The sequence below is a fragment of the Alternaria infectoria genome, assembly GCF_024043175.1.
Source record: "Alternaria infectoria strain BMP 0036 chromosome Unknown scaffold_12, whole genome shotgun sequence".
Lineage (NCBI taxonomy): Eukaryota > Fungi > Ascomycota > Dothideomycetes > Pleosporales > Pleosporaceae > Alternaria > Alternaria infectoria.
Genome location: NW_026250701.1, coordinates 559,991 through 583,349, shown reverse-complemented (window position 1 = coordinate 583,349; position 23,359 = coordinate 559,991). Strand labels below are relative to the sequence as shown.

Below are 23,359 nucleotides of genomic sequence, written 5' to 3'. Positions count from 1 at the left end.
ACCCTGCATCTCGTCCTGCGCCTGCGCGGTGGTATGCAAATCTTCGTCAAGACCCTGACCGGAAAGACCATCACCCTTGAGGTGGAATCCAGCGACACCATTGACAACGTCAAGTCGAAGATTCAGGACAAGGAGGGTATCCCTCCGGATCAGCAGCGTCTTATCTTCGCCGGTAAGCAGCTGGAAGACGGCCGTACTCTCTCCGATTACAACATCCAAAAGGAGTCCACGCTTCACTTGGTGCTTCGTCTCCGTGGTGGTATGCAGATCTTCGTCAAGACTCTTACTGGAAAGACCATCACATTGGAAGTCGAGTCCAGCGATACGATTGACAACGTAAAGTCCAAGATTCAGGACAAGGAGGGTATTCCTCCTGACCAACAGCGTCTCATCTTCGCTGGTAAGCAGTTGGAAGACGGCCGGACGCTCTCAGACTACAACATCCAGAAGGAGTCTACTCTCCACTTGGTGCTTCGTCTGCGTGGCGGACAGTAGGTGGTTGATGATTGACGGTTCACGATGATATCTGGGACAGGGCGTTCATGGGATGATCTGCCTGCGGGAGATCTGGTCTTATTCATAGTTTACACGACGGCTGTTAAAGCCTGAACAATGCATTAAGCATGCCTACGGGCGCTGAGAGTTTCTCAATACTTGTCTTATGTGATTCCCTTGTAGTTTTTCGTTTTTGCGACACACATCCATTTGCCATCAATGTAGCTGTCGCTGTCGTTGTCGCCATCTTGGTACTCAGCAGCACCAACGGCTTCATTGCGACGCCGAGAACATGCGCTGCTGCCACGACGCTCATGTACCGCGGCTTCTTTCCGTTGACCCCACTTCTGACGCCATACACCAACATTATTTCCGCTAACTCCATGAACTGCAGTGGCACGTCGCACCAAATCCACATCCTCAAAGAGGAGAGAGTACCTTAGGACCCATTTTACAGCTCCTAAAGTCTAATCTGACTAAACCTGCGGTCTTTCCAGCTACTTCCGCCACCATCTCCGCGACAACCACCAACATATAGCTATCGCCCCGCCGTGCAGAACAACAGCTTCAGAGCTACACACTACGAACGATACGCTCCTCGAAAACAAAAGCGATTGTTACAATGGCAGACCAGAAGATGCAATACGTCAAGTACGAATACCTCCATTGCTGGGCCAAGGACCAGCCACGGGAATAACAACGCTGACTGGAGTACAGCTTGGGCAAGTCCGGCCTCAAGGTATCAAAAGTCATCCTGGGTGCCATGAGCTTCGGTAGTTCGAAGTGGCAGCCGTGGGTCCTGGACGAGGCTGAGAGCTTGCCGCTTCTCGAGCATGCGTACAAGAGCGGCATCAACACCTGGGATACTGTAAGTCAACACAATCGGTGGCCTCATACCACCAGGACGCCGACAAATCTGTGAAACATGCAGGAGTAACACGCGACAGGCCGATATCTACTCCCACGGCCATTCGGAGAAGATCATCGCAAAGGCGTTGAAGCAATACAACATCCCGCGCAACAAAGTCGTCCTCCTCTCCAAATGCTACTTCGGCGTCGTCGAGGAAGACCCCAGCCTGGGCATCGCCAGCGTATCCACCAACGACGGCGAGATGGTCAACCAAGTCGGCCTCAGCCGCAAGCACATTTTCGACGCGGTCGAGAAGAGCGTCGAACGCCTCGGCACCTACATCGACGTGCTTCAGATTCATCGGTTGGATCGCGGTACGCCCCGGGAAGAGATCATGAAAGCGCTCAACGACGTGATCGAACGCGGATGGGTTCGTTACATAGGTGCCAGTTCCATGGCAGCGTGGGAGTTCCAGACGCTCCAAAACATCGCCGACCGTAACGGTTGGCACAAGTTCATATCCATGCAGAACTACTACAACCTCATCTACCGTGAGGAGGAGCGCGAGATGATTCCATACTGTCAGGACACCGGGGTCGGCCTTATCCCGTGGAGCCCAATTGCTAGAGGCGCGCTCACTCGTCCTTGGAGCGACCGCACCTCCAAGCGCGCTGAGACGGACAAGTTCCTTGAGATGCTTGTGCACGGGCGGGAAGACGCTATCGACAAGAAGATCATCGAGCGGGTAGAAGAGGTTGCGAAGAAGAACAATGTTAGCATGGCGTGTATAGCGACCGCGTGGACGATTAAGAAGGGTGTTTGCCCCATTATTGGGTTGAGCTCCAAGGAGAGGATCGATGAGACTGTACGCAACAGCAACTTCAAGCTCAGTGATGAGGATGCGAAGTATCTGGAGGAGGTTTATGTGCCGAAGGCCAGGCAAGGCTTTTAGATGATGGTGTTAGATATCGCGGTTTGAGAGAAACGCCATCTAGGCACCATCAAAGGGTCTATCTGGTTCATCCCTTCAAGGAAAGAAATAGACACCTAAAAGTCTACAATGCCTTACGAATTCGTCGTCGTTTATTGTTGCATCAAGGTAGCCTGCGGAGCGCCTCCTAAGATTCTCCTTTGCACGCGGTGACTTTGCAGGGCGTGAGAGTCGCGTTTGAGTATGAGCAGCGATGTCTCTGCCAACGTTACTGCTACCCACAGCCTGATCGGCAGCTTTCACTCACTCATACTCTACTCAACAACCTCAGTTACAAACTACGCAGCATCAACAAAAACGAGCATCTCCATCTCCACGTCCATCTCCGACACACCGCCCCTCCAGACCCTCGTTCAACGACGCAAAAAGCAGTTCCAATTCCCCCGTTCAACGACACCAAAAGCAACCCCAATTTCCCCAAAAATTCCCCAACACCTTTTCAACTTCATCCCCATCGGCATTACAAATCCCATACCTCACTGCCCTCACCTGACCTACTCGCCCTACCTACCTACCACACCGCGTTCGCGCCACTAGTTCACCACTGGCCTCCCACTACACACTTACCAATCACCTCCCACCGCCAACTCATCTCGAGACGAGCCCCTCGGAAAACCGTTGAGACCAATGTATGTACATCCGGAGTGCGTACATGATACATTACCTTGCATGCGCCACCACGCCGGTCTGGCGGGCGTCGTTTGTACAACGCATCAGTACCTAGGTACGTTGCTTTTTTTCTCAAGCTGGGCTATAGGGCTAGCCCCACAGGTGGCGAGGTTTCTAGCTGCTTCTAGCGGGAGGATGGTGTCTGGTAGATGGAAGAATGGGAAATTGGGGGTCGGGGGTGTTTGTGGTAGCTGGGTACCTAGGCACGAGGAAGTATGGTATGGGCGGGTAGAAAAGGCGCAGGGAAATCTCCCTTCTAGAATCTTAGATGGTCCAACTATGTGAAGAAAGGAGTAGCGAGGTGATCAAGCTCAAGATAGTGTACCAAGATCCGTGCATGAAACGTTGAGATGTAGCTAACCACATCACATCAGTACAAGTCCTCGTAATCCCAACGTCGAACTTATTCCCGTACGTTCTAACGCATCCAAGACGAATCGGCTACGAAACCCGGACCTCAGACTCTCAAACGTGTGTACTTCGAACCCAGCCAAAAAAATGAGATCACCATGCGTTCCCTTTCCGGTGAATGTGGGAACCCGCCTTTACACACTTACACAACGCCACACACACTCTAACCCCGCAGTAAGATGGTAACTAAGCAGAAATCTAGCCCACGGAGGTCTAAACTCTACTTTACACACATGATGATCGCAAGCATACGCCTGTTTCTATACTACCACACGCTTACACGCTGTACAGCGAGAAGACAGGCTCATCCCGTCCTCTAAACTCTCGCCTAAGCACGCTCATGACCCGTTGTCGCGACGGATCGGCTAGTCAGCGGGCGTGATCGTGATCGACAAGGAAGGGGCCGGGTAGATCATTCCAGTCTCCTACCCATTGCTTAGCTAGAAATTAACAAACCTGTTCGAGCCTGTTGCAAACGTTTTGAAAAGAGAGGGCGATGGCGCGCAGAACGGGTAGTGTCGGAAGCGAGGGGCGGGAAAGGCGGTGTGGTGCAGCAGTCTCTTTTTTCCCGCGAGCGAGACCTAGCCGGAGTTTTGCCGGAGATGTAGTCTGGCGTTTTCATGGGCTGCATTGAACGTGAAACACAAGTTGCAGTAGACAGGAGGGTTCCTGTAGTTCTGACTGTTTTGGGTAAGTGGGGTGGCGAGGGGTTGGCGATGTAATGCAGGCACGGAGATTGGGGGTTGGTTTTGTTAAAGTCTTTTGCCGTTGCGGTGTAGAAGTGGCTGGGGAGTCGGTGCGATTGAGTCACAGCATCCATGCTCAGAAAACTTCACGTACGAGTCACGATGTAGAGCAGTGTAGATGTAAAGGCAATAGTGATAATACCGATATTGATAATTCCCATGTTTTGATTTTGCTATAGCCTAGCAAAATACCCCCGATAAAGACAATGATGGATAGATACATACTCTGTTTTCAGTAGTTAAAAAAGAAATCCGCCTCACTCACAGCTTTCGGCACACAGGTGCCAAAAGGGCCGGAGGAGTATGTTCGAAGCCTCAAGGAAAGAAAGAAAGCCTGCTCGCTCGCTATGCCAGTAACACAATCGTCAAGAAGATGAAAAGGTGACTTTGTTCTGCTTGCTGAGAGGTTGGTAACATGGACGTCAACAACACAGGAGTGTTGGAGTGCGACACCATACCAGGGACCCCTCCAACAATGTTGCAAGGAACAACAAAAAAGGAAACAGGAAAAAATAAACAGTTCAAAGAACACACAGGACCAGCGGTCCGCGGCTCTGCCTCGCTTGCTCGTGTTGTAAAATCAAGTAGTCGTGATCGTTGTCGTAGATCATACGTGCAGCCGTCTCCGTTCAGAAGGTCAATAAAAGTCGTATGAATTCATTTGGTGTGGTGAAAGAATATTGGTTTCCGGTGTCGCCGGGTAGTGAGCGTGATGTAGTTGGGAAGTTTAGGATGAGCCAGAAGCTGCTTGTAATCGTGAGATCGCGGGCTAACTTGGCATCCATAGGACACCGGGGAATCGCAGGAAATGCAGGACAGGTCGTTCATCATTTTAGGTCGGGTCGTCAGCCGTTATGCGTGCAAACATCGGACACATGAGTCGTGGGTCGTTCTATGTATATGGGTTGTGCCGTGAAAGCAGGCTGCTGAGAGGGTTGTCGGTGGATGAGTCGCGCGTAAACAATTGGTCGTGAAGAGTATGTGCAGCCTGGTGATTAGATTATGGTAGGGCTTAGTTGGCCCTGATGACAAGCTTCGAGAGGAACTTGTTCGACAATGAGTCGAAGTCGGTACGGTCGAACTTGCAGTCACTTCTTGAACGGAGGTACGTTTCTGTAGTGTTCGTTAGTGTGTGTAGACAGTAGCAAGGACATCAGACTTACCATATTTAGTGACGTGCGCGCGGACCTCGGTCATGGCATCGCAGACCGCAGGGTTGGAGGCAAGGAGGTGGTGGTGTTTCCTCGAATCCCACTCGGTGAAGGAAGGAAGCTTCTGGGAGATGGCCGAGAAGAGACCAACAATGACACCAACAGGGGTGCCCTCCATCTCACCGCAGAACTTGTTGACGGCACCGACGTCGGGAACGCGGTAGTTGCAGTCGAACTGGATCAACTCCCAGACAGCGAGGAGGATGGCAGCGAGCATGAAGATGGTGGGCCAGTTCTTCAACTTGTCGCCACTGTAGACCGACTGGTAGAGCGAAGAGAGCTCCTCAAGAACATCCTTCTGAAGCTCACGCCACATGTCGGCAAGAGCACACTTGACCTGGAAGTTGATCATGACAGGTGCGATGGTCTTGCCAGAGAACTTGGACTGTTGGTCCTCGACCTTACCAGGTGTGTTGTCCTCATCACCGAGACCCTCGATCATGGTGACGTGGAGAGTCAGGTTGTAGGCAAGGACAAGCTTGAGCGCCTTGCGGATGACGGGAAGCTTCTCGCGAGTGTAGAAGCGGTAGGCAGTCTTCAACAACTCGGTGACGAAGTAGGTACCCTCAAAGTACTCATCAACAAACTGCTCGAAACCACCGTCGATGTGGCGGTCAAGGTAGTCAGAGAGCATAGCGCGGGAGATGCCCTCCATACCGGCGGACAGCTTGGCGGTGTTGATCTCGAAGTGGAGACCGTTGAGGGTCTCGTGCCAGTCAACGCCGAAGCACTTCTCATCACGGACGTAGACGTCGCGGGCCATGATGGGGAGGTAGTGGCCGTAGCCGTGGGTAACGTAGATCAGACGCTCCGATGTCGAGAAGCCCTTGATGTTGCCGATGGAGAAACCAAGGCTGACGTGACGCTCGTAGTCGGCCTTCCAGTCCTTCATGAAGTAGGCAATATCCTTGATGTCGATACGCGTGCACGGGACCTGCCAGAGACGCGCGTGGGATGGCTGGCAACCAGCGCACGGGTCGCCCTTGTCACAAGTCTTCTTGAGGAACTTACACCTCAGGCATGCACGAAGCTTGCGGATCTCGTGAGCCTGCTGTCGCTGATCGGGCCTAAGAGGTCCCCTTCTCCTGCCAACGCGCTTCTCGCCCGTGGCGTCCTTCTTAGTGGTGTGGGCGGGTGTCTTCTTGACGATGGTCTTGGCAGGCTTCGATCCTGTCGCGGTCGCGGTCGCGGGTGATTTCCTGCGACGAGCCGGCGGTGAGCTGACGGCTGACGAGGTTGGCGACGCGGTATTCGACGAGGATTGTTTTATGACAATGGGCTCGACGCGTGCCATGGGCGGGCTGACGGACTGGGTAGGCGAGATGTAGCTGGCGAAGTCGTGATCGCTCATCGGGAGCCCGTGGGTGTGATTACAGCTGTCAGAGTGGGAGTGGCTATGGGAGTGGCTATGGGAGTGCACAAGCTCCAAGTTGTTCTCTGATTGAGGAGAGTGCATGGGGAACTGTATCTCCTCGAAACTGCTGAAGGAATGGGCTGACGGTGGCACGTCGGAGTGGTTGGAGTTTGACGAATTCGAGCCGGTGCGGATGTGGAGTGACTGGGCTGGGTTGAAGATGATGGCAGAGCTATCCGAGTAGTCGTACGAGTTGCGGTGACCGTGGCCGAGGCCGACGTCGACCCAGCCGTTGTCGCTGCTGGAGAGCGAACGGATCTCCATCCAGTTCTCACCAGGTGAGCCAGTGCCAACGCTGGGATTTGAGTGAGCGGTGTATTCGGCGGGCGCGCTGCCGAGGTGAGTGAACTCTTGCTGGAAGTCGTTCATCGTTTGCATTGTAAAAGGCGCAGTAGTCAGGGTGGGTAGCCCGTCCATGCTAGTCGTGGTCATGAAGTTCATCGGCGCCATGGACATGGAGTTCATCATGTGCGGGTTGATGCCGAACTCGACAGGCGACGTCTGCAGAGGCCCTCCGTATGTGCTGAATTCTGTGCCCATTCCCATTGAGCCCTGCCCGTAGCTATCTTGCCCAAAGCCATCCGTGTTGATGTTCATCCAAGTGGCCAACATGGGGTTCATCGGTTGCATGGCCGCGGGAAAGCCGAGACCCATGTGGAGAGGTGCCATGCTCGTCGTGCTCGGGTGCGAGTTGTGCGCGGTAGACGCGGCCGCGTTGTTAATGCGGCGCTGCTGGTGTGGGTGCTGATGCTGGTGATGCGAGTGCTGCTGCTGCTGCTGCTGCTGGCTGGCATCGTGGTGCTGCTGTTGTTGTGTCATACTGCCGGGTGAAATTGGCAGCGGCCACGTCTGGGAGAAGTTGTAGGTTTGTCTGTTCGGGTCGAAGGAAGGGTCAAAGGCACCGTCCACGCCGTAAATGGCCCCGTCAAAGTCGATGTGTTGGTTCTCCATGTTTGCACGGAGAGTGAAAATGGGGTTCGAGTGTTCTCAGCCTCTTCGAGCTGATAGTAAGCGGTGAAGGTAAGCGGGCGGGCGATGGGCCGACCAGAGTGTAGGAGGATGATGCCAAGACGCGTACACCGCTTTTTGTATGCAAGTCCCAGCCCCACACACCAATGGCTCGTCTAGTCCTACACTTGGTTAGGATAGCGCCAGAAGCGCTGCAGCGGACCGCGCGATTCGCAATCGAGGTCAAAGAAAACCCTGACCAGCGCCGACGTGCACGAGGGTTCCTAGACGGGCGCGTTGGGTGGTGTGCGGGTAGCGAGAGGGTGCTCAACTATCGTGGAGAGGCGCCTCTAGTGAGCAGATCGTTGAGCGACGACAGAACCGAATTGTGTTCGCCCGCCGAGACGCTCCACAGGTGTCCTTAGCCAGCTCCGCCTCTCGGTCTGGCTGTCGTCTGGCTAACTGAACCCACGCAAGCTGACGCCTCACCCTGCAGCAGCCAGTGAGACGGCGATGCAGGCCAGTGTGTCGCAATATCGCTCTTCTCTCGGATCAGCTGTCGCCTATCGAGCACAATGACCCCTCCTGCGATAGTGCCGATAAGCGTTAGGCTCGGGGTCCGGTAGGTAGCATCAGGGTGTGGAGGGGAGCGTTGGGGATGCCGCAACAAGCAAAGACAGCCTATACTCGACGCTGTGGGCTATATCCACCCCTCATGCCCGTGCTGGATCGTCCACCTTCACCTCTCGAACGAGCTGTTCAACATGCAACCAGGCGAACCGGCCTGCGCTACTGGCGCCCGTCGGTGGATCTAAGAATATAGACTGCGACAAATGGTGGGCAAAGTCGCGGATACTACCATGGACCAGGGCTGTCCGTATTTGCCTCACTGGCATGGCCCGGCCTGCGACTCTATAACGGCACTTCGCCGTCGACGTCCAGACTCACCGACACGTCCGAGGAGGCCTCGCAACTTGTCCCGCCGTCATCATACATTCCAGCGTCCTCGGCCATCCGCAGCATGAGCGCCATACCTGCCTCCACGCGCGGTGCCCACTCGCCGGCGGTTCCTCGCGTTGGCAAGCGCTCATCGTTACCCTGGCATGCCGAGCGCCTTCTGCGTAACATCGCTTCCGATCGTACTACTGAGCGCCGTGTCTTGCATCCGGATTCTCGTCCATGGCAGCCGTTTCAAGTATTGTGCATCCTGTCATGCTTTGCCCGCATATCGCCGTTTGAGCAGCGACAGCTTGACAGGATAGCGCCCCTGGTCTTACTGGTGGGCGTATTACATTGGTATCACTCTTGCTGTGGCATGCCGAGATTCGTCATAGTGCTCGTGACCATCTCTGCCATCTGTTTCGTTTTACTTTCGTTTGAAGTATACTGTAGTTGAATGCTTCCCAAGTCTTAGAGATGCTTCCACGTTTTCGGCAAGATCTGCGTGGTTCTGCAGTGTCGCACCCACAATTTAACAGGTCAGTAGCCACGCAAGCCACCATCATCCGAAGTCATGGGGAGTGGATAGCGTTGTGCTACTGTACGGCCTTGCTGACGTTTCTTTGTCCAACATTCTCAGGGCGTACCATAGGCGAGGCGGCCGCATGTTGGGTCTCCGTATGACGCGAGCAACGTTGTCTTCCTATTGACTGGGTTTGACTTGCGACTTGTGCAGAGTACGAAAGGGAAAGGCGACAGGTTGGGGAACATCCCCGCACTCGATAGGAGAGTGACCGGTTGATCTCTTTAGCTTTGACAGTTGAGGAGATTGGATGAGGCATTTGGGTACTTTGTGGGATGCATTCTTCCCGTCTGGTGAGTATGAAGTAGCACTAGAGGTGGTGACGGGTGTAAGACCACGCAAGTAGCGCCATGCAGTAGAAACAAGTGGAATGAGAGCAGGGGTTGAGAGAATTGGTGGTGAGCACAAGGAGAAGTGGCGATGTAATAACAGAAAGGCAGCGATTGCGACAAAGTTTTGATCCGTTTGTGATGTGAAGGAAGTCGCGGTGTGCTGGAGCGCTCTTTCCGTACACGCGGCAGCCAGAGTTTGGTCCACCCGATAGAAGAATGTCACGGTCTGTCGGCCATGACAACACCATTCAAGCTTTCATTCGACAAAACTTTGCTGACTAGGTCATGCAAAGTTCTCACCCTGTGTAAGGGGCAGTAATTGCGCATCTGAACTATAGTCCAGAAAATCCAGTGATGTCAGCTCAGCATGAGCCCAGGGCCAAACGACTGGTCTACATCGACACAGCGCGAACGGTCTTATCCAGGCTTAGTTCATCTGTTGTAGATACGTTTGTGCTGCCTGTCACTAAACCATGTCCCACTGGTATCACTGACGGCACTGTGTAGCGACCTTTGCTTGGGTTGCATTGTTACCTTGGCCAAGACGGATATCTACATATAGCCAGATGCATACCAAGAGCTTGCGATCAAGATATGATCCTGAACGCGGACTAGCAAACTAAAGTTCAGGCGTGCACTGCGAGGTGGTCGATGCGACTTGTTTCCCGTTTGAGAAAGTCAAAACCATAGCGGAAGGAGATCTGGTGATACGTTTATATCGATATGATCCATTCCATCCTTCTCAGTTGTTCGTGTTCACTACTTGGCCAGCTTACTGGCTTTGCAGATGCCGAGACTTGTTGCGTATAAACGATGTGGCGGCAATATAGCACACCTTATACATACCGAACCCTGAACCGCAGCGAGACGAAACTCTACAACTCAGGCTATTATTGATGCAATGACGCCTACTCAAGAGCCGTAGATGGCGGAGTACGGGAAGTTGGATATGTGGATCCGCAGCCGGCCTTCGGCTCCACGCGCATCTCCCGTACCTCGTGTAACCCGCAGAGAGAGTGAAGCAGTATATCTGAGACTCTCGTGGGGCATGTCAATTGTCACTTCCATTCTGGCGAGATAGAAGGCGCGACTTAGTCAAGTGTTGTGATTGCCAGATTCGCCTTCAACACCACTCAATCATCACGAACGAGCATACTTCACAACACTCCAAAAGACCTCAACCATGGCACACATCGGCGCGCTGCCCAAGATCCACCGCTACATCACGGCCCATGATGATAAAGGCAAAGCCGTCTTCAGCAAAGCCTTCAACGAGGAAAGCAAGATGAAAGCCAACGACGACGGCATCGCCTTCGCCCTCAGCTTCACCACCAAAGGCTTCCCCGTCGATATGAACGACGACCAAGATCTCGATGTATACGGCAATTATCTCAAGGACGCCCCAGGCCTCGTCGTCTCCGGTGGCACAGTCCTCCGTCATGTCGACATCCCCCCGGACACAGCGTGCACGATGCACCGGACTGTGAGCTTGGACTACGGTTGCGTACTCGAAGGCGAGGTCGAATGTCTACTAGACAGCGGCGAGAAGCGGTTGATGAAGCGGGGTGACGTTGCGATTCAGCGTGGAACGATGCATCAGTGGATCAACCACAGCAAGACCGACTGGACGCGCATGTTGTTTGTTCTGCAGGAGTCGAAGCCGCTGAAGCTTGCGGGCGAGGCGATCGGCGAGGAACTTGCTGGGATGGCTGGGGTGCGTTCTTCGGATTGAGTTGTGTGTCGATGGAGAACAAGATGGGATGTTCTCTATCGATAGCAGATGTCGCCAAGCCAGCTAGCACTCAATCTGATCACTCCCCACGTGCTCCACTCTTTCTTTCCTGTACCTGAGTAGCATTTGCAACAAACGAAGAGCAGTCATTAACTCACGTAATGTTGGCCACACTATGCGAGCGTGTACCGTGATACCCATACCATATCTGGACGCTGCACCTGCACTCGAACAATACTAAGCAACCCTTGCTAAAAGTCATCATACGCGCCAGCCACTCACGGATGCCCAGTCGTGTACCGCTCAATATTGAGACGCCGCGAAGTGCACGTACAAAAGATGGCTCTTCCACTACGTTCCTCAGCTCCTGATTCCCGCTTAGAGGAGATTATTCCCGGATCAGAACGAATTGAAGAGCTTTCAGACGAGGAGCTGGACAGCGACTACGAGGATATGGGAACCGCTACCATGGAAGAGCAAGCGAACATTGCTTACCTGGAGAGTATAAGAATACCAATCAGGGACTCACTCGTGACGGACACATCGGAAGCGGATGAAGAAACGTCCAAGGTCATATTACCTTTCTTGGAAGGCAATCCCAACAATTTCCCACTCAACGCTTCTGGCATGCCGAGCTTGCAGCGCCGAAAGCACGCCTACTTCTTAGAAGGACAACTTGATGACTGGCCGGCACGCGCTGCCGCGTTGGATGCTGCGCGACCATGGATCATATACTGGTCTCTGCAAGGCCTGACCGCACTGGGGTCTGATATATCCGACTACAACAGAACGTAGGTCTTTCCAATTTGAACATCCCTTTGCAGACAATTTCCAATACATGACTTCAGCCGCACATGTTCTGATAGCACATAGAACACCACACACCGCCTCCCTGGCACAACATCCGGATGGAGGATTTGGAGGTGGCTACGGACAGTACGCTCATCTTGCCTGTACATACGCTTCAGTACTGTCGCTGGCCACAGTCGGCGGGAAAGAATCATATGAGACAATCAATCGCAAGACTCTATGGCACTTCTTGGGCCGAATGAAGCAAGCAGACGGAGGCTTCACCATGTGTGCAGGCGGCGAAGAAGACATTCGCGGTGCCTATTGCGCCCTAGTCGTACTATCCCTCCTTAACCTGCCTCTCGAGCTACCACCCGATGCACCCGTACGAAAACAGGGCTTCACCACCTTCACAGACGGCCTGGGTAACTGGATCTCCAAGTGTCAGTCCTGGGATGGCGGCATCTCCGCAGCTCCAGGCAACGAAGCTCACGGAGCCTACGCATTTTGTGGACTAGGCAGTCTCGCCATCCTCGGCCCACCAAAAGAAACGCTTCACAAGTACCTGGACGTCAACATGCTGATCTACTGGCTATCGTCGCGCCAATGCACACCAGAAGGTGGATACAACGGCCGCACAAACAAGCTCGTCGACGGCTGCTATTCCCACTGGATCGGCGGCTGTTGGTCTATTACCGAAGCTGCAACCACGACAGGACTATGGAACCGCGGCGCACTTGGCAGGTACATCCTAGCCGCGTGTCAAGAGAACAAGGGTGGACTGCGAGATAAGCCTGGCAAAGGCGCAGACGCATACCACACTTGCTACAATCTGGCTGGGCTGAGTGCGGTGCAGCACAAATACGCCTATGATGAGAATGTAAACAAGACTCTTGGTACGGGTACCTTTGGCGCACCTTTCCATTGGAAGATGGAGGGTCGTTATGACGGTGAGGACAAGATGTGGGATGAGGGTGATGCAGTGAGGGCGGTACATCCTGTATTTGTCATTCCCTTTATGTCGGTATATGAGACAAGGAAGTACTTTGAGGAGAAGGAGGGGTTTTGAGCATGTCAGTCCAAATACATATGATAACTCCCAAACGCTGTAAAACCGAAACCTCTATCAAAGCAGTCACAACCATGACCGCCGTGATAATCCTGTAACATATAAACGCCTCTGTCAACCCCTCAAACTTGATTCTAGTGCTCATTCATCTTCCTCCCACCCACCTCCTCCAAGATCTTCAACTGTCCCACCCCGATATCATAAATAAGCCCATGAAGCGATAGTCCACGCTCCACAACCGCTCTCTTAATAGCCGGATGCTGTTTCAGCACCTCAATCGACTGTTGAACATTCAGCTCAGCAACACGCGCCGCCCTCGCATCATCGTTGGGAAGGCCTTCCAACTCGACTTTGTGTTTACGGCGGAGTCTGTCGGTGTTGTTAGTACGGTCGGTAGCTTTCCAATTCCAGGATACTGATCCTGCGAACACGCGTTCGCCCCACCAGATCTCCTCCCCACATTTTCTCAGAAGGCGAAGTAATTGACAAAAAGTGGACTCACTCTCGAACAGGCCCCAACCACTTATTCAAAACGCTACCCAAATCGTCGTCTCGCAAAGCCGCATTCGCCCCTCCACATTTGGTGTGCCCGCAGACAACTACTTTGTTGACTTTCAAATGCACAACCGCATATTCCACTACACTCGCCGCTGATAGATCATCCGCATGCACCGTATTCGCTATATTGCGGTGCACAAAGATCTCGCCTGGCTTGCAGTGGCATACAGTGGTTTCGGGTATGCGACTGTCTGCGCAACCGATCCAGAGGATGTCGGGAGCTTGACCTTGGGCGAGGAGTGTGAAGGCGTTGGGGTCGAGGGCTGTTGTGTCGGTGCGATAGGTTGCGTTCCCGGTGAGGAGGTGCGCGAGGGGTTCTGCGTCGGGATGGTTAGTAAAGTGGTGTGAGGTGTGCAGGATGGGATCCTTGTGCGGAGCATCTGGGGTGATGCGACCGGGGTGTGGATCAGTCAGGGGATGTATAAAGTCTGTGGTAGCCCCCTGGATTGCGACATCTTTTAACATTTTTTACGTATTCGTCTTTTGCGCCGGATAGCCCAGGGCTTGCAGCCTGATCGAAGGAAGAGTACGTACCGATGTAAGTCGCCATCTTTGAGTCGGATAAACGGCTGGTAAGTCTATACCTATATCTCTGTATGCCCAGCACCAAGTGTATGACAAGCCTTGGCCGGACAACCCACGGCAAGGTTATATAACAAGTATGTAAGAGAAGGGACTTGAATAAGGGATGTGAACCAAGGTAGGCTTCAATGACCGCAGCCGTCGCATACCCTCTTCTCCGGCTGACTGAAGTCGCACACGAGCGCCGCGTGCGCAAACGCTCTCACAACATGCGCCGCTATTTCTCTACACCCCTCTCTTTCGTCATCTAGCTGACCTATCATTGCGGTAATTGTAACCGTCGATGCCATGCAAACGCGCTGTAATGGGCGCGGAGAACATGTGGAGAAGGAAAGCGGTATCTGGGTAGCGAACCGTACATTGCACCCAGCTTTACCTAGACTCGACCAGAAACCTTCGCGGAACTATGTACGCCAACCAATAGAAGCCAACCTGCCCCAAGACAAAGACTGTACCGATCAGAATTTGTGCAACTGCCGCTACACCACCCAACGTGCCGAGAAAACGCCTCTGTGCTGTGAAGCACTTTGAAGCAAATTCAGCCGGCTTGGTCGTACTCAGCACCATTGATTCTTCACTTGAATCTTATCCGCGTCGCAACTTGGGGCTACTGTCGGTTCCTCGGCGCTTCGCCTAAGCTTGTTGGTCGTGTGTGAGAGCCCCGATTAGTTGGGAGGTGTCTTAGATTTCAGTCTTGAGGGCAGGAAAGCATGACTGTGGGATGGGCAGGCAGCGGCGGCTTTAGCGTCAGCGTGTCACAAGAACTCAAAATCACACCTCCAAAGAACGCGAAATCGCCATGTACTGTAATAACGGATGTTAAGTGTGTCAAAGGAATTAGGATAACGTGAACTCACTTGCTTTGTGTCACCACCGACCCTACAGGTATACCCTGTACTTCAGTCTGTGATATGCCATGGAAAAGCGTGATGTGCACTCCAGGGCACATTCCTAGAAATGAATAGAGGGATGCACATAGGAAGCAGCGCGAACAGGTATGAAGATAAGACAAGAACAATGAATTTCACACTTCCAATTTACCCTACAATTCCAACAGAACTCAAAACGCAGAACAAATGGGATAATCATCGTCTCGAAGAAAGCCAATACGCCACCTTCCCAAGCCCACGCTTCTCACTCATACCCGTGATAGCGTCAACATGTGCCAGGGTCGACGTGGGCATTTCACAGCACCCAGCGCTCGCCGAACTAGCACTCTGGTGACTACGTCGCTGCTCGCGCTTCGGCGCCTCAACCTTCTGATACGTCCTCTCCATCGCTCCGTACGGTTTCCCATAGTTGCGGAAGCGCATCTGGAAGGCGATAAGGACCACCGGTAGGACACTGATGAGCTCACCCAGGCCCGCCCACTGTGGCGTGATCCTCACGTTGGCCTGGAGCTTGACGAATGCGCCGGCAGCAAGGATGATGGCGAAGAAATTGTAGAATGCTGACCAACTGAAGTTCCAGCAGATACGTCGGTATGCCGCATGCGATATGTCAAGTAGGATGAGAACGTCATGTAGTCGAGTCGTTATAAGGACGACATCAGCGGCGGACTTTGCAACGTCGGAACCATCATTGAGGTGCACGCCTACGTCGGCTTGTTTGAGCGCTGCAGAGTCGTTCGTTCCGTCACCCAGGAACATGACGATGGATTTCCTGCGCGAGTCCTGGAGATCACGGATGTACTGCATCTTTCCTTCGGGTGTGCATCGAGCCTTGGTATTCGCTTCGTCGATGTATAGGGTTGTCGCCACGTCGCTGACAGCCCCGTCGTTGTCGCCACTGAGCATGTGTACGTTTATTCCTCGAGCGTGGAGTTCTTTAATTACCATTATTGCTTCAGGCCGGGGTTGATCCAGAAGTTCGAAGCTCATGCGAAGGTCGCCGCCGTATGTGAAGTAGCATGCTGTGTTCTTTCCTTGTCCGATGACGTTGATATGCAGCCATTCTGCGTTACCTGCGCGAATCTCCACCCCAGTTTTCGCACAATTGCCTTGGACGCCTTTACCAGGAATACTGGTGATGTTGTTGACCTGAAGAGGTTCGAAGTTCTTGTGGGCGAGTATGTCTCGTTCCAGATACTGGGTGATCGCGATGGATACAGGGTGCTTGATGTCCTTCACAAGGCCTAGTAACAGCCCCTTCATGAGTGTGTGGTCCGTGTTGCGATGCATAGGGAGACCAATGATCTCAAGTCTTCCTGTGGTAATGGTACCGGTCTTGTCGAAGATGACATCGGTGACGTTGCGTGCGATCTCGAGCTTCTGGGGGTCCCGAAAGATGATGCCATGGCGTGCGGCCACACCACCTGCGATCAAAACGACCATGGGTACGGCAAGACCGATGGCGCATGGACATGAGACGATGAGAGTGGCGATGGCATAGGTAATGGCAGTGAGTACCGCGCTCCTGCTGATACGTCAGTACGCTGACCTGGACCTGCCTCCGCGGAGTAGAGCCTGGCGGATACATACTGGAAAATAGTTAGCTAGAGAATGTTGAATGTACGCGGGGCGGATACCGTACCCTCCAGGATTTTGTGTTGTGATATCGCTCGACAAATAGCCAGATAAGAAAGACCGTGAGCCCGATGGAAGCCATCGCAGGGACGAACCAACCAGCGACCCGATCAGCGAGTGCTTGTGCTCGCGGCTTCGTCAGTTCAGCGTCTTCGACCAGGGCGGCAATTTGCTGGACCGAGTTCTCGTGAGGCAGCTTGGTTAGGCTTACGATGAGCTGACCGTCTCCATTGTTGGTGCCTGCGAAGACTTCCGAGTCGAGTCCCTTCGCGTTCGGCTTGAACTCACCCGTCATCATTGATTCGTCGACGTCGGAGCCTCCGTATACGACTACGCCGTCTGTCACGATTCTGGTGTGCGGTGGTGTGCAGAAGTAGTCACCGTACTGTAGTAGTCTGCTGTCGATTTTTCTCGTGATTGCGTTGGCCCACGACGTCGTTGTCTGCTGCACAAGGATTGCCTGGTCGACTTGGAGCGATCTGAAGGATACGGACTTCGCAGCTGCAAGAAAGAATCAGAATGTGCCCTGGAGACTACATCGGTAGTAAAACACAAAATAAAAATATCTAAAGGCGATGTAGGCTCGTAGGTGACAAGATATCCTTTCACTTACCTCGATAACGGGCGTATTCATTGATGAAGCGGCCCAGCAAGAGAAGCGAGACCAACAGCGTAGACGTCTCGAAGAACGATCCAGTTTCTAGTGGCCTACCATCAAGTTGGTACTTGTAGGATACGATGCTGAAAACGTACGCCATCGTGGTACCTATGGAAGTATGTAGTCAGCAAACGTATTTTGAGGACAAGTTTGAAGCTGGCGTACTGAATGTCACCAAGAAGTCCATCTCTAATACGTGAGAATGATAGAGAGATCTCAAAGCGCTCGGGACAAATTGGTAGAAGGCGATTAGCTGTACGAGGGTTGCCAGAGCCAGTGAGATGTGGGCGAAAGTGGGGTTCTCGTGGTTAAGTGGGGCCCATGCGAAGATGAGGACGGGGACAGTGAGAGCCAGTGTGGGAAGAAACCATTTCAAGGCTCTTCTGGTCTGCTTGGCTCCAAGATCAAGCCCTGGATCTGCCACTAGAGGTGCTAGGGTTAGATCGGGATCGTATTTGAGGTAGTGTTCGTAGATGTCTCGGGCGCCGATGACGTTCGCGTCGTAATATATCTTGGTCGGTGGTATACGTAGCTTCGATGTTTTGCGAGGGCTGTCCTCGGCAGCGGAATCTCCGTTGACATCGGCTGTATTCTTCTGCGTTGCGCCCTTGCGCCCACTCAACAAGCCGAAAGGACGCCATGGTGCTCGTTCGGGGACCTCGACACGTGTGACGCCGCGTGGTTGGACGGCATGCTGCAAACGCCTGGGATCGGTAATGATGAACTCTAAAACCTGACCAGAAACTGCCACCTGCTTCTCGAATTTGTATCCAGTCCTCGTTTCTAGTAGCTTGATAATCCTGTCAACGGACAGCCGATTGGTATCCAACTCGAGCTCGACCCGAGCTAAGACAGTGTTCACTTGAAAGTTCCTAACGGCAGGAATGCGGCCAACCGCCCGCGAAAGCCCTGATTCGCAGCATCCGCACTTGAGACCATCGATTCGGAGAACGACTCGCTCAAAATTTGAAGGGCCGAGCTCAACGTCCTCGTGTTCGCCCAAGATCGCGATATCACCTAGATGCTTTAGCGAAGAGTCCTCACTTGGGCGGGGAGACCCCGAGCAGCAAATACCCATGGCGTGAGATTGGGTATGTGTGCTCTCCAAGGCTGGGACTTCTGTCTCGTCATGCGCATCGCCGTGTGCATGTACCGTTGCCGTCGTAGGGGGTGTGTGAGGTCGACTGGTTGAGCAGCAGCTGGAAATCGCGCCAAATGGACGGTGATGTGGCTCCTTTGGGTGATGGACTGAGTCTGGCGCTGGAAGCTTCGTCTCCTCCACTGCCTCAGAATACTGAGAGCCAGTATATTCCGGTGCTCGCGGCGGGTTTGGAACAGGCTGTGGCTCGACTGTAGGCAGTTTCGGAGAGCTTCGGTCAACCGTAAATGGAAGACCCAGAATATGAGCGCGTGGAATGCCGTTCTCGGTGGGCTTCATAGACATGGCCATGATGAGTTGCTGTAATAGTGATGGATGCTTCTGGTGTTGCTACTGATGTCGGTGAAGCTGATAATGCTGATGATTCTGATGATATTGATGCGTCCGGGAGCTCCACCAGGATGGGAGATAACAAGACATCCGGTCACGTAGATGTAGTAGGCGCAAGTCCTGTTGAGGGTAGCAACGAGCTACGGTCAAGTAGGCAGAACCTTACACTGCGAAGGAGCGTGTCTCCAGGCCCGCCTCATATAAAAGCCACTCTGAAGGTAGGCATTGTCTTGTATCCTGTACAAGTGTAAAGCCGCACTGAATACCTCCAGGGTATGGTTTTGTGGGTACAGCTCGGAAGTACGAGCCTACTCGATCAATGACCATAGATATGGGCTGGTTATCAAGCTGTCCCAGATCCATACTGACAGCTGTAACACGCCTTTCACAAAGCATACAGGTGCGACTGAGGAAGTATGCTGGTCAGGGAAGGGCGACAGTCTCCTGTGTTACGCGCGGTAGTAACGTCCATAGTGTCCGGGTACCAACCTCGACAGCTATGGCGGATGTGAGTCTGTAGTACATGTCCCATATATTAGGTTTAGCATGGGAAGTGCCATTTCATGAAGCCACCTCATGCAAGGAAAGATCTGAACATCCCAGAGCCTACGTTGACGTTAGATCACCTGCTTTGCGTGTTTCTACCTTGAAGTGGGCTGCAGATCTGTTCCTCTTCTTCCTTGTACGAGGTGCAGCGTAGGATTGGCCTTGCGATGCATCTTGAGGTGACTTTGGTCGAGCGTGATGTAGATGCGACCTTCCAGGGTTAGGCTCGAGGCTAGGTCGCCAAACACGTGATAGCGCGCTTTTGGACGATTGCGTCATCACGGTCAGCCTTCACTGAAGCATTCCAAGCAGGCCGCCGCAACGCAGTACACTCGCGAATCGCGGTATCTGCACGCAATCTACTCTCTGCTTATTGCAGCCATGATGGTTGCTGTTGCGCTGTGTAGCTCTCAACCGCAAGCGTCACAATCGAATCCCCACACTTTGCGCCAACTCTACCGGTGACAGCAGACATGGCAGGCGCGCGAGGAAAGTCGCATAAGGCGGCGGAGTCGGCTACTCCAAGACGCTCAACGCGGAGGGCTAAGAAGGAACAGGAGGATGCAGGCGTACCCGCCGTCTTCCAGGAAATGCTGCGCGAAGAGCAGGCCATGAGCACAGACGAACCGCCGCTCAAGAAGAGAAAAACGGCGCCTCTACGACGACAACCAAGCCCGGAACACCATGTTGAACCCGTACGACAACGGCGACCGCTGACCGATGTTCCGAAGTCGCCACTACCCGTACCGTCCCAAGCCGAAGATGCTGCATCACAATCCCAGATGCCGTCGCACACGCGATCGCCGCCCATCGCTCCAGCCCATTCCGTCACTGACGAGGAACCGCGTACGAACGAGCGAGTGCGCCAGACTATCATCGACTCGGACGAGTCAGATGACAGCGATATGGAGTGGGAAGATGCGCTTGCCGACGGCGACGATACCGATGACCCCGACGAAGCCATTGAGGCTGCACCCAAGATTGGCGACATCAACATCACCATGGGAGCCAAAAAGACAGAGGAGACTGGGACAAGGAGGAAGGTGCGTCGGCGGGCCATAACCTCGGTGGACAAGAAGCGACGTTTGGATATCCACAAGATGCACATTCTCTGTCTGCTCTACCACGTCCATCGCAGAAATGCCTGGTGCAACGATAGGAGGGTACAAAGCACGCTACGTAAAATTGTGCCCTCCAAGACCCTATCCAATCTGGTACCCAATCCCGACTTGTCGCAGTACTCGGCCTCGAAGCAATTTATAGATGGGTTGAACGAGCTAAAGGTACTATGGTCAAAGCGGTTCAGAATCACGGCTCAAGGCATGTACAAGCCTAGATGGGCTGAAGCTGAAGCCGCCATCCGACCCTTCTCAGACTTTGACGACCTTGATGACCCTATGGACAAGGATGAATTCCGCACCGCAGCGCATACTCTACAAGGGTCTCAGGACGTCGGAACGCAACTGTTTTGCGCTCTTCTTCGTGGCATCGGTATTGAGGTTAGGCTTGTCTGCTCGCTACAGCCATTACCTTTTGCTTCTGCAGCCGAGCGTGCCACCCCGCAGAAGACCAGCGCTCAGAAAAATACGATAGTTGTCGATCCGTACAACAAGCCGGCAGAGCCGAGTCCAACGAAACCCAAGTCACAGGGCCCGCGTAACAAGAAATTATCGAGACTCGAGCGTGTGATGGGGGAGCGACATGCTGTTCTGAACAAGACAGGTGTAACACCCAAGAAACAGAAAGCCTATCACACGCCGTATCCAGTGTATTGGGTGGAGGTACTCAACCCTTCTTACCAGAAGTGGATACCAATCGATACACACTCTACATTTACCGTCAACTCGCCTGAGAAACTAGAGCCACCACTTAACTTTGCTCAGAACATTCTCTCCTACGCGATAGCGTTCGACGAAGACTATACTGCCAAAGATGTCACCCAAAGATACGCGAAAGCGTACAATGCCAAGACGCGGAAATACCGTGTTGAAATCACCCCTGATGGCGATAGATGGTGGAAACGGGCGATGCAATTCTTCCAGCGTGGAACCACCCTCGACAGAGACCAGATGGAAGACGCTACTTTGGCTCGCAAAGAAGCTGCCGAAGGTATTCCAAAGAACGTGCAAGACTTCAGAGGCCACCCAGTTTACGTTCTTGAGCGCCATCTCAGGCATAACGAAGTGATACATCCCTTGAACCAGGTCGGCAAGGTCAACTGCGGCAGTGCTATGAACCCAAAGATGGAACCCATCTACCGTCGTACAAATGTTCATCTAGTCCGGACAGCCGACAAGTGGTATCGTATGGGACGGGACGTCAAAGTCGGCGAGCAGCCACTCAAACGCGCCAAGCCCAAGAAAGGGAGAAGGTCTTCAATTGGAGCAGACATGGATATTGATGAACAAGTTGACGAGGTTGGTGCGGGGCTCTTTGCAGAGTTCCAGACCGAGCTCTACATCCCTCCTCCCGTTGTCCGTGGGCGCGTTCCACGCAATGCCTATGGTAATCTTGACCTCTATGTCCCGTCCATGTGTCCGCCCGGCGGTACACATATCCGACACAAGCTCGCCTCGAAAGCAGCGCGAATCGTTGGAGTAGACTATGCAGATGCTGTTACTGGCTTTTCTTTCAAGGGCCGCCATGGTACTGCGATCGTTCAGGGTGTCGTGGTCGCACAAGAGTACGCAGATGCTGTCCAGGCAGTCATTGATGGAATGGAGCACCAACAAGAAGAAGCTGAAGCCGAAGCGCGAAGGGTTGAGTCTCTGCGCTTATGGAGGCGCTTCTTCCTTGGTCTTCGCATTGCACAGCGTGTCAACGCTATCGAGATTGATGGTGAAAAGGGCCCAGCCATTGATGTGCAAGATGAGATTAGTAAAGAGGACAGAGAGTTAGCGGCACAGGAGATGGCCGGAGGCTTCTTCCCTGATGAGGGAGACGTTGCCAAACCCTCAATGGGTGGCTATCAACCACACGAGCAAAATCACGGAGATGGCGGGTTCCTGCCCGAGGATGACAACGAAGATGACGGCGATGAAGGTGGCGGCTTTGTCCCAGAAAAACCCGACCGTCCAGCGCCTATCAGTCTAAACCGACATCAAAGTTTTGAAAGCTCCATCCTGGATGCGCAACCACTGCTCCCTCGGCGTAGGAGTAGCTATGGTCAAATCTACTCTTCCGAGGATGAAGAAGAAGGAGGAGGCTTTGTTCGTGACGGCTCCTCAGACGAAGCAGGCCCCTCCACTTCTACCAAAGACGCCAATGATGGGCCTTCGCAGCTTGACGGAACTGCAGAAACCGCCAGAGGGTTCGTACCAGAAGCAGAACCCACCAACGACGCGCAATTGGAAAAGACCGAAGAGCCCCCACCCCCGGAGCAGTCCGATGACCTCGAACCCAAACCCAATACCGACACCGAAATGCCCTCTCCACCCTCATCATCCCCCTCAGAAACCGGCTCCCTTCTGATGGAAGACCCCGAAGACGAAGACGCTGATCCCGACTGGCTGGTCGATGCTACGTAGTCACCATTATGTCAATCGCTTCGGCGAAGGATTAGATTGAAACCGTCTAATATCAATTAATTTCCAGTACAACACTACACTAAATGAATGTGACGTGCCTGTGCATCACCTTGCACAGCTTTTGACACGTCGGACAGGGCAGCTATCCGATGTATACCGCATCGCGTGTTCAGGTACCTTGATGGTCTGGTGGAACGGTGTTGCGGTGTGATGGAATGGATTGGGGAAGCGGATGTCGGAGTTGGTGCTACGGGGATTGACGCCGTGGCCAATTACTTCTCTTACACCGTGAAGA

At 53.3% G+C, this 23,359-nt stretch overlaps 5 protein-coding genes across 5 annotated transcripts; 3 read left to right on the top strand and 2 right to left on the bottom strand.

Moving 5' to 3' along the window:
- Positions 1-5,174: 5,174 nt before the first annotated feature.
- On the bottom strand, positions 5,175-7,456 carry J4E92_007412 (uncharacterized protein; the record flags this gene model as incomplete). Its single annotated transcript, XM_051498775.1, has 2 exons — positions 5,175-5,275; positions 5,326-7,456. The coding sequence occupies 2 exons, from the start codon at positions 7,454-7,456 to the stop codon at positions 5,175-5,177; spliced, it is 2,232 nt and encodes a 743-aa protein (XP_051351049.1).
- A 3,316-nt stretch (positions 7,457-10,772) lies between these two features.
- Positions 10,773-11,321, top strand: J4E92_007411 (uncharacterized protein; the record flags this gene model as incomplete). Its single annotated transcript, XM_051498774.1, has 1 exon — positions 10,773-11,321. One exon carries the CDS (start codon positions 10,773-10,775, stop codon positions 11,319-11,321), a length of 549 nt encoding a protein of 182 aa, XP_051351048.1.
- A 339-nt stretch (positions 11,322-11,660) lies between these two features.
- Positions 11,661-13,179, top strand: J4E92_007410 (uncharacterized protein; the record flags this gene model as incomplete). Its single annotated transcript, XM_051498773.1, has 2 exons — positions 11,661-12,112; positions 12,195-13,179. 2 exons carry the CDS (start codon positions 11,661-11,663, stop codon positions 13,177-13,179), a joined length of 1,437 nt encoding a protein of 478 aa, XP_051351047.1.
- A 1,993-nt stretch (positions 13,180-15,172) lies between these two features.
- Positions 15,173-18,580, bottom strand: J4E92_007409 (uncharacterized protein; the record flags this gene model as incomplete). The annotated part of the gene is made up of 6 exons (XM_051498772.1): positions 15,173-15,270; positions 15,548-16,734; positions 16,940-17,345; positions 17,458-17,610; positions 17,668-18,519; positions 18,577-18,580. 6 exons carry the CDS (start codon positions 18,578-18,580, stop codon positions 15,173-15,175), a joined length of 2,700 nt encoding a protein of 899 aa, XP_051351046.1.
- A 1,430-nt stretch (positions 18,581-20,010) lies between these two features.
- J4E92_007408 (uncharacterized protein) lies at positions 20,011-23,064 on the top strand (the record flags this gene model as incomplete). Its single annotated transcript, XM_051498771.1, has 1 exon — positions 20,011-23,064. The coding sequence occupies one exon, from the start codon at positions 20,011-20,013 to the stop codon at positions 23,062-23,064; it is 3,054 nt and encodes a 1,017-aa protein (XP_051351045.1).
- Positions 23,065-23,359: the final 295 nt, after the last annotated feature.